We start from the raw sequence: 10,581 nt of genomic DNA on the forward strand, positions 1-10,581 counted from the left end.
TGATTATGGTTTCAATAATAAAAGGTGCTGACTCAAGAACTTTGCAAAATATCTCTACATACAAAGAAATAGATTGTGGTTATGTACTCCAAATAGCAGGTCACATCAGTCTTCTGTAAGGAAGTAGCAGAAATTGCTATGGTGGTTTTGGTGGATGGAGAGAAACATCCACTAAAACCACTTTATTCTATGTGTTACGAGTTATGATAATCATTATGAACGTTTGGTCGGTCAGCAATTGTGCACCATAAAAAATGATTAGCCAGAGCACTAACTGCTAATTATTGGTCTAAATCTTTTGTCTCCCTGAACATCTAACCGTGGCTATAGATAAAATTAAAAAAATATATTGTTGATGGTTTTGGTCAAAGTTTTGGTGGATGTTCCCCAATGACATCCACCAAAACTACGTAACATCTGGGCACCTTTTAAATACGTGAAATATCTGCATAAAATTGCGTAAAATGTTTTATAATACTACAATCGAATGTCAGACAACTCGCCCCCTGGACAATTAGCCCCAGATGATTAGCCCCCAGACTCTGGACGATTAGCCCCCAGTCTTTGGGCAATTAGCCCCCAGTCCCTGGACGATTAGCCCCCTGTCTTAGTTTATGTAAAGGAGAAGTTACGTTCATCTGTTGGTCATTGACTTTTATGAGTTTGTGGCTCCTAAAGGAGCCCTTTTTTTGTGTGAATGTCTATCTTTATTAACATTTAAATAAACACCGATTGACATTAACAAGTAGTTGCCAATAAGTTAAAGTTTCGAAGTTTCGTCCCTGGTTTCTTTCCTTTCCTATTTAAACAACATGACGGAGAAACATTCGTAAAGTATGTAAACAGAAAGAACACAGTTCACTTTATAATTCGATACGCACGGCAGAGAAACGTTCATAACAAGCAAACAACAAGACAGCAAGAACGTAGTTTACTTTATAATTTAACACGCATGGCAGAGAAATGTTCGCAAAAAGCAAATAACAAGAACATTGTTTATTTCATAATATATGATAGGGAAACGTTCGTAAAAAGTAAAGGGCAAGAACATAATTTATTTAAAGGTTGGTGGGTTGGGGGCTAATAATCCAGAGACTGGGGGCTAATCGTCCAAATACTGGGGGCTAATCGTCCAGAGACTGGGGGCTAGTCGTCTGGGGCTAGTTGTCCAGGGGGCGAGTTGTCCGGATACCCTACAATCGAACAATAAATTAATACTTACCATCTCTTGAGTAAAAATTTTTGACGTAATTTCCAAAACGAATAATACACTTAGGTCATCGGGATAAGTCGGCATGTTGTCGTAGCTTCGTAATTTTCATTTAGAATAACAAGTCATGAGTTGTCCATCATTCCATTTCAGTCCCTCTCGACCAAGGTGGTTTTGGTGGATGGAATCTAATGCTGACCTTCCGGTTTATGGCGTTCATAGTTGTTGGTAACTATTACAGAGTTTAGTATAGCGGTAAAAAATGTATCCTCGTGATTTGGGAAGGGGACATGGCAGATTCAAGTGGAGCCTCTAACCATCCGAATACATGGCCTCCGATACATGGACTGAGGAAAGAGAGGGACAGAAAGGAGCAGAAGTGTATCTTAGCTACTTGCGCGATCCAGACACGGACCAAGAACGGTGACAACTTTGTTGGTACTGGAAGCCTCGTGAGGGAGTTCTTTGAGAATTGTGATCAAAAAATACATTTGATCACAAGCGAAAAGGTTTTGTCATCCCATGATTTAAGTTGCTACTTTTTATGGTTCAAGAAGCTAGATGGCCGCAGCAACAAAAAATGGAGGGGGCTACTTAGTATTTGCAAGAGAGAGGTCCGCATCTCACATGGCCTCGCATTTGTACCTGTTGACCGAACGAAATTTAACCCTTTTCAAAAACGTGGTTCCGGTATACTGACTCACCGTCCATTTACCATATGCGCTGAAGGAAAGGAATGTTTAAGAAATTCTAAATTACACTGTCACGTTGTTGAGGTACCCGAAGATAAATTTGCCATAAAACAATACCAGGTGTTAGGTTTCGCAGACGAAGAAGCATATCTCGTTGACCATAATTCCATGAAGATAGAAAGTACTAGCATTTACAGCTATAATCGAAAAGGCCTTGGAGCTCCAATTTCCATCACAGGCGAAGACGGCAAGAAAAAAGCCGTGGGTGCCGTTACTCTTGGCAACAACCAGCAGATTTCTTATGTGCTGTTTTCACAGATTGATAGGACACGTTTACCTTCGGGTAGGTAACTTTTGGCTGGTTAAACGTACGTTTTCATGTATATGTAAGTCAGTTCTTTTGAGTCTTTAATTAAGGGAATTTTCCCTTTCAGCTCACGCTTGGACTTTTCCTAGATTTTACCGATCATGAACATTGCAGTGCCTAACTTGTTTTCTGAAAGAATACAGCCTAATTAGGTGTTCATTATCTATTGAAATCTAAATTGATTGCCCCTGAACTATTACTTTTGTCTTTGGTCCTTCATGGTTATTCTCTCTGAATTTTGTCAGGTTTTTTTGACAATTTATTTTCCAACTTGGTACTCCTTGGACTAGATAGAGATATTCTGTTGGACTAAATTTTGTTGCCTTACAAACACAGTAGAGTGACCCCACTCAGAACTTAAGCTCTGATCTCTCAACCAGGGATTCAGCCCATCAGCCACTCCAGAGAGTACTAAATGGTCATATCTTCTACATTTGACAATAACTCTTTTCGTTACCAGTATTGACTGGGTTAGCCTGTTCAAGGCATTCAGTTAGCAAAATGAAGCCTTATAGGAGGAAAGAGGGTTTTGGTTAGGTTTCCTGAATGCTTGTAAATTATTCTGTTATACAAAAATACATGAGATTCAATTTTTCTCCTTTTGTACACTGAAAACCAGTCAGACGTGGGGCAGAAGGATGTCAGGGACCAGAGGGAAGAGGTGTAAGAGGAGGAGAACAGCCAACAATGGAATCAGGGAAAGGAAGAAGAGAACAGATAACAGGGGAATCAGGGCAAAGAGGAGAAGGACAGCCAACAGGGGAGTCAGGGCAAGGAGGAGGAGGACAGCCAACAAGGGAATCAGGGCAAGAAGGAAGAGAGCAGCTAACAGGGGAATCAGTGCAAAGAGGAGGAGGACAGCCAACAGGGGAATCAGGGCAAGGAGGAAGAGGACAGCCAATAAGGGAATCAAGGCAAGGAAGAAGAGAGCAGCTAACAGGGGAATCAGGGCAAAGAGGAGGAGGACAGCCAACAAGGGAATCAGCACAAGGAGGAAGAGAGCAGCTAACAGGGAATTCAGGGCAAGGAGGAGGAGAACAGCCAACAAGGGAATCAGGGCAACGAGGAGGAGAACTGCCAACAGGGGAATCAGGGCAACGAGGAGGAGAACTGTCAACAAGGGAATCAGGGCAAGGAGGAGAACCACCAACAGGGGAACCAGGGCAAGGAGGAGGAGAAATGCCAGGAGAACCAGGGCAAGGAGGAAGAGAACCACCTACAAGGAAATCAGGGCAAGGAGGAGGAGAAACACCAACAGGGGAATCAGAGAAAAGAGGAGGAGAACTGCCAACAGGGGAATCAGAGCAAAGAGGAGGAGAAACACCAACAAGGGAATCAGGGCAAGGAGGAGGAGAAGAACAGGGTAAATACCCAAAAGTAGACTAATGTTTATGTTATCTGCAAAACATAATTCTGCAAAGACACTTTTTACCTGGGATCCACATGTTGTAGTGATTCCTCTTACAAGTAATTTGACTAGCAGAGTGGAATTTTTTATCATTGTAGCTATTTCTTTTTGTAGTTAAAGATCAAGGACTACCTTAGTCAGGCAATGATTTGGTTTTTTTCGGATTGTGTCACATTCACATCAAATTACAGAGAGCAAGCAGAAAAAGACACTATAAACCATTCATATCAGTACGCATCTGCTCAAGGTGTGTATCAAGGATTCTTCCATGTGCTAATTATAAGTAAGTTGAAAAGATGAAACCAATTAAATGAAAAAATGTGTAAAGTAACCCTTTCAAAGTATATCATATGAGATTCTATTCTAAATTGCTTGTTATTCAAGATAATTACTATACACTGACATGAACACATGCAAAATTTTAACTCCTTTATGTTGTAGCTTTGGGTCCTGTTACTGTATTGGTGAGTGATGCATCAAGTTCTGGGGGAAAAGGTGCAGTACTTGGAATGTTTCATTTATCAGCATGGATAAAGTAATGTAGATATGCTACTGGCACAATGTTCTATTGCTGTGTTTAAGACATTTTTCCTCTGCATTTTTGAGATGTTTAGTCTGCTGTCAATTCAGCAAATTGACAACATTTTTCAATTGTCTATTCATGCCTTATTGATCATAGAAATGACACCAACAGTGTTCAAAACTGATGGGAAAATTCTTTTTGCAATGTAAAAATTGAAATTTTATGCCAGCTTTAAATTATGCATGTGAGATACAATCAACAAAAGAATAAAAAACACATCATCAATCAAGTATTATTGACATGAAGATGTTACTGGTTTATTTTTGACAAATCTGACAGCTTACCCAAGGTTACAACTTGTGATTGATATCAAATGTTTTTTTTCCTCTGACCTAGTGGGGATTAGTGAGCATTCTGGTACTTGTTATGTCATTTTCATGTTTCATGGTCTCTAACTTTATTGACAATGGCTCTCAACCAATGAGCTCACTAGAATTCCTATAGTTATTTTAATCCTTTAGACCCCAAAAGTGATCAGCATCTAAATTCTCCTTACAGTTATACTGCTGAATTATTTATTGAGATCATGAGAATAAAAGAAAATGATCATCAAGGGAAGAAGCTTTGATTGTTAAAAAAATTCTCCTTGTTAGAACCAAATGAAATGTATGCTTGGACTTTTTCTGGATTTTACCAATCAAGAACATTGCAGTGCCTAACTTAACTTGTTTTCTGAAAAAATCATCGTTCTACGAAGATACTTGTTACTAGGGATTCACAATTATCTCTCTTACAAGTAATTTGACTTGCAAAGTGGAATTTTTTATCATTTTAGATTTTTCTTTTTGTAGTGAAAGGTCAAGGACTTCCTTAGTCAGGTGATGATTTTGGTTTTTTTTTTTTCAGATAGTGTCACATTCACATCAAATTACAGAGAGGAAGCAGGACAAGACACTACAAACCATTCAGCAAATCAGTACACATCTGCTCAAGGTGTGTATCAAGGATTTTTTCCATCTGTTAATTATAGGAAAGGTGAAAAGATGAAACCAAATGAAAAAAGAGTGTAAAGTAACCCTTTCAAAGTATATCATGTGAGATTCTGTTCTAAATTGCTTGTTCTTTTACATAATTATTAAACACTGATATAAATAAATGCAAATTTTTTAACTCCTTTATGTTGTAGTTCTGGGTCCAAGTAAAGCAAAAAGCCCTGTCAATGTAATGATGAGCTTTGCATCAAGGTCTGGGGAAAAAGGTGTGGTACTTGGAATGTTTCATTTATCAGCATGGATGAAGTAATGTAGATATGGTACAAGCACAATATTTTATTGCTATGTTGGAGACACCCTTGCGAAATGGCTTTTGGAATTCCTAGGAATTCCTAGGAATAAAGGTGTGAATTTTCACGGTAAATTCGGACTGGGAATTCCTAGGAATTCCCAACCATAACAACTCTGGTTCTAAAAACCTAGAAATTCCTAGAAATTCCCAGAAATTCCAAGTTTATAGCCAACAGGACTTGGAATTCCTAGGAATTCCTAGGAATTCCAACTCAGAGAACCAATGACTTTCCCTGAAAAGCTGTAAATCTAAAAAATTCCTAGGAATTTCTGGGAATTTCTGAGAATTTTTAGGAATGTTTAAGAATTACTGGGAATTTTAAGCAAAAAATATGAGGCTAATGATATAAAATAAATACTTTAAATTAAAAAAACCCAGCTAAAATTCAAGTATTCAATGAAATTTATTTAGAAGCTTAATTAAGGCTTATATGCAAACTTCATACGGATTAATCCTCAATTACAGCTATTCATATAAAATTGTTCTAATCAATCATTAAATTTGGTTTGACACAAATTGTGAATAAAATCTGTTGATTCTTTTCCATAAAATACAATATCTTAAGTTATATTTGAAAACCAAGCACTCTTGGGAGTGAAGGGGCTAATTACAGACAAATAAAATTGATTTTTTGATTAAAATCTTGTTGTAACTGTAACAATAAATTAGAATGAAGTTATCCTAAACTGCAAACTTAGCTGCTGTTTGTACTGTTTGTATTTTTTTCCTGGGCTCACAATGAGTTGGCCTTGAATGAGGTTGTCAGCAAGAACCTTGACCATTTTGTATCTGGATTCCTTGACATCTGAATTTGAAAAAGAATAATATATTAAAATATGTATATTTAAAGCTCAGACCAGGCTTTTAAGATGGCTATGAGGAAAAGGGCATTCATTGGATTCTCAAACTGAGAAATCTCTGTTATATTGAGTGACTTTTATATTGGAGTTAGTACATCTCTCTCATGGATTTTACTAAAAAAGGGCTGAATACATTATTTTGTTTTTACCAAGGAGGGCTTCTTTATTGTACTAAGGTTTGTTTAATAACAGTTCCTATTATGAATCTTGAATGTTCCCAAACGTGACTAGAGGAATCTTGAAACCTTACTGATAGGTTTATTTCATTGTAAAGCATAAGCTTAAGAAACTGCGGCATGCAAGTGACCGATTCGATTCTCAGAATTAGTCTAGTTTCAGTTGCGCCGAGCGTTATGTAAGCTTAATTCAACCCGCTAAATCTATTCTTTTATAAGATTTTGATCACGTAACGAATATCGCAATTTTTACTCACCACAAACTTTCAAAATCGTAGCTTTACAGATGGCCACTCGACTCTTGTTTGTACCAGTCAATATGTCAACTGTTGTCCCTTCTTTTAACTCCACGGCGCCAACGATAACAATTTCGAGCGCTTCTCTAAATACGTGATCATGTTCACCCAGAACCACTGCAAAGCTGAAGTCAACTCATTTTTCCATCGTTGAAACACACCACTAAATTTGCTCTAGTGTTGGATTTCGCCGAAATTATGGAACGAATTAACATTGCCTCTTTGTTAGAATCCTGGCGCCCCGCTGGCGCCCCGTTGAGTGGCTATAAATTTAAGGTTTTTCAATTCATGCTATCGTTTCAGTGAGTGCGGCCTTGTCTGCTCAGAGTGAAGACATAGCTGGCTCTATTCTTAAATCGAACTAGAGGTTCTCCAACATTGAAGTGAGTAATGTTTCAGAATATACCACATGCGGATCGCATCCGAAGTGACTACATAGTGAGACAAACGATTTGAAAGTATTAATTGCCACGATGACAAATCGCGACCTTTTTTACGATATAGGCGCTATGATAAATAGAAACCAGACAAGTTTATGTCGGTAGTGAAGGATGCTCGAGTTTGGATCCAACTTCGAGTTTGTGTTGGACTTCGAGTTACGTTTCTAGTTTAATGAAAAAGTGTTGACGGGTCTGCAAATGATTTTATATCTTCTCTTCAGCGGTATTTTTGTAACTGTCCTAAAACCTATGATTTCGTTCTTAAAACAATTTGATAAATAGATTATTCCTTCTTTCGTTTCATCTCTCTTTTTACCATATGAGACCAAAGCTAACTTTTGTAAGATTTACTAATGACCGCACTGAAATTTCGCTCTGCCCTTCGCTTCTATGCCAGGACTATTACTGACTTTTAAAAACAATGCGAACGTTCATCTTGCGTATGATTGGGTAGAGTAATGAGCCAGAACTGCATGCTCACCAAAAGCTCTTTACGATTCCCGTGAAGCAGATTATCCGAATTCAGTTAAGTTTTCCTAGGAAAGCGAAAGAGATGTTGAAGGATTCCTTAAAACTTTAGCAGTTTTTTCCAATGTTTATGGGCGGCTTGATATTTGGACAACGAGGGTTTTAAAATTGAAGACGATCGAAATTGTTCAGACCTTACGTAGCAGCAATTAGACCTTTCAGTTACTAGCGTTAGCTTCAAAAGATGGCTGATATTACAAGCAGAAATGAATTTAAAATTTTCCGGAATAGAATGTCTAATGCTTCATAACCCAAATATTTTCAGTTATAATGGCAATGAAGTCGCGAATGTGACTAAATACTATTAGAAGTATGCAGGCATAAGTTACCGGGTTCTATAAAAGCGGCGAACATAGTCACGTGTACTTGAACTTATCACAATGGGCGCGCCACTAATGATTACATAACAATAAGCGCATTCGGCGTCTAGTCTGTGGTTACGCGGTCTTTTAACATTTAAATTCTCGGTTCAAGTTCAAGGAATAAAGAAGGCTTTTTTTAACCTAAACTTATCGTTACAGCGAGTTCATTGATTAAGGCAATGATCTTGCCATGAAATTTGACAGGTGTGTGTCAATTCAACTCAAAAATCAAAAATAACGCCAGGCTATTGATCATATTCTCAAGAAAGTAGGAGTCTCAGAGCCTTCCTTTGAGACTTGCATATATCAAAAACTTAAGGGTTTTCTCTCACGCAAGATATTGATTTATTGTGAATAAAGTAGCCACAGAATATGATCCATTCGTGTACAGCAGTTCAAACTAAACTGTCAAAACAGTGGCACGAAAACTGGAATAAACAGATTCAAACTTGACGCCCAGAACAGCAATACATTTATGTATTGACTGTTACTGGTATTAATTTTCGTCAGAAATTCTGCTACATATCCTCTGCTTGTCATGACTGTTTTCCTTAACCTTTGAAGTATCTTTCCTAGTTCCTTAGTTGAAATTTGATGTCGGCTTGCACTTCGAGCCTTACGTAATATCATGCCTGGAGTTAGCCCGTGAGATGTTTGAGGCACCCCGACACGTTATTACAGCATTACTGTGCAGTTTCTAAGAGTTTGTCGTCATGCTAATTTGTTCTTAGTCTGTCAAGTTTCCGTGAAAAAGCGCAGGAATTTGTTGTGAAACACGAATCTCTCAGAGCCCCTTTTTGCTTCAGTAAATACCGCACCTGATAACCGATTATTTTATTTTAGTCATTATTTCGAACCCTGTGTTACTGAAAGAGTCAAACAAATTAAATTTTCATCAAAGACAGGGAGTGTTTAAAGATTAGACATTAAAACTAATCCTTAAATCTGCAACCAACCATAATGTAACGATAGGATTTTTAGTTATCGAGTTCTTTCATGCTTGCGCTTAAAAAATACAATATTCCACGTAGAAAGCTTAGATCAGCAAAGCGTAAACGCTACCAGTTCTCCTTTAGTCACCCTTAAGCAGTTGTTATTAGTGTTAAACTGTAACAGCCACCTGTCATGTCCTTTTGTGTAACTGTTATCCACCGGAACTCTTTAAAGTAATTAATGTGGTAAAAGGCGAAATTCCTGCTTAGCCAATAGTGTGGTAGATTACATGATCCTGTAGATTATTCATGGCATTACGTTATCCATGTACGTTAGGTTTAAATAGGACTGTTCTGTAAAGCTTAGCGGTGAGAGAGAAGAGAGAAGGAAGAGAGAAAGAGAAGAGAAGAGAAGAGCAGGGTCGAACCAGCCCTGGCCAAGTCCGTTCTGGTCAAAATTGTAATAGAGCTTGAAGAATAAATCTACGTTGGAGCCAACCCTGTTGTCGTTAGTCTTTCTCTCAAGGATAGTCAGCAACCGTAATAGATTCCGGTTACCTTCCCGCAGCCAGCGAGTGCCCCCAAGGAAAGCCTTTACCCAGAAGAGTTTTTAAGAGTTGTCCCCGTCCGTCCGTTCATTTGTGAAGGCAAAACCCTGTTTTCACAATAACAGCTAAATTGTTTTAAGAAACAAAGTTGCTGTAGAAACGGCTTTCTCGGAAAGAAAGCAACTATGTAGAAACTTCTAAAAGTTTGGAGCTCTGTTGTCGAGCGTCCACAAAAATCATATCTCTTAATAAAAGCAGTTTCGAGACGTGATCTTGTTTACACAGAACAACTGCAAAGCTGAAGTCAGCCCACTATTCTATTCTTGAAACATACTGGAAAATTTGCTCTACTGTTGGATTTTGCGAAATTAAGGGAACGAATTAACATTGCCTCCTTTCAATGCTGCTGTCCCGCTGGCACCCGTTGAGTAGCTATAAATTAAAGGTTTTTCAATTCATGCTATCATTTCAGTGGGTGCGGCCTTGTATGCTCGGAGTTTACTCATAGCTGGCTCTATTTTAAAATCGAAGTGGAGGTTTTCCAATATTGACATGAGTAATGTTTCAGAATATACCACGTGTGGATTGCATCCGAAGTGACTACATCGTGAGACAAATTATTATATTGCTCTTTTGAAAGTATAATTTGCCACGATAACAAACTGCAGCCTATTTACGATATAAGTGATATAATAAATAGAAACCAGAGGTTCGAGTTTAGATCCAAGTTCGAGTTCGCGTTGGACTTTGAGTTACGTTTTGAGATTACTGAAAATGTGTTGACGCGTCTGCAAGTGATTTTAAACCTTCTCTTTGACGGTATTTTTTTTTTACTGACTTAAAACATATGATCTCGTTCCTAAAACAATTTGATAAATGAATTATTCCTTCTTTC

At 38.0% G+C, this 10,581-nt stretch overlaps 1 protein-coding gene and 2 long non-coding RNA genes across 5 annotated transcripts in view; 1 reads left to right on the forward strand and 2 right to left on the reverse strand.

Moving 5' to 3' along the window:
• Positions 1 to 465, reverse strand: part of LOC149036177 (uncharacterized) — a 1,656-nt gene extending 1,191 nt beyond the window's left edge. Inside the window, exon 1 of the long non-coding RNA XR_016181427.1 lies at positions 1 to 465. This exon is cut by the window's left edge and continues 355 nt beyond it. This is a non-coding gene — a long non-coding RNA (uncharacterized LOC149036177).
• LOC149036176 (uncharacterized) overlaps positions 1 to 9,798 on the forward strand; it is a 19,763-nt gene extending 9,965 nt beyond the window's left edge. Inside the window, exons 3-8 of one of the 3 annotated variants that reach the window (XM_089188785.1) lie at positions 1,364 to 2,245; positions 2,889 to 3,632; positions 4,119 to 4,172; positions 5,107 to 5,193; positions 5,387 to 5,458; positions 9,476 to 9,798. In XM_089188785.1, the coding sequence (XP_089044911.1) occupies positions 1,501 to 2,245; positions 2,889 to 3,632; positions 4,119 to 4,172; positions 5,107 to 5,193; positions 5,387 to 5,458; positions 9,476 to 9,498 (1,725 nt within the window). In that variant the 5' untranslated portion in view covers positions 1,364 to 1,500 and the 3' untranslated portion in view covers positions 9,499 to 9,798. Of the gene's footprint in view, positions 1 to 1,363; positions 2,246 to 2,888; positions 3,633 to 3,791; positions 3,925 to 4,118; positions 4,173 to 5,106; positions 5,194 to 5,386; positions 5,523 to 9,475 lie in introns of those variants that run through there. The other 2 variants (XM_089188784.1, XM_089188786.1) reach the window with 2 other exon arrangements.
• On the reverse strand, positions 5,549 to 7,131 carry LOC149036178 (uncharacterized). Its single transcript, XR_016181475.1, has 2 exons — positions 6,838 to 7,131; positions 5,549 to 6,349 (listed from the first exon to the last, which is right to left on the reverse strand). It is a non-coding gene; the product is annotated as an uncharacterized LOC149036178 (long non-coding RNA).
• Positions 9,799 to 10,581: the final 783 nt, after the last annotated feature.

The sequence above is a fragment of the Pocillopora damicornis genome, chromosome 12, assembly GCF_964200805.1.
Source record: "Pocillopora damicornis chromosome 12, jaPocDami1.2, whole genome shotgun sequence".
Taxonomy (NCBI): Eukaryota; Metazoa; Cnidaria; class Anthozoa; order Scleractinia; family Pocilloporidae; genus Pocillopora; species Pocillopora damicornis.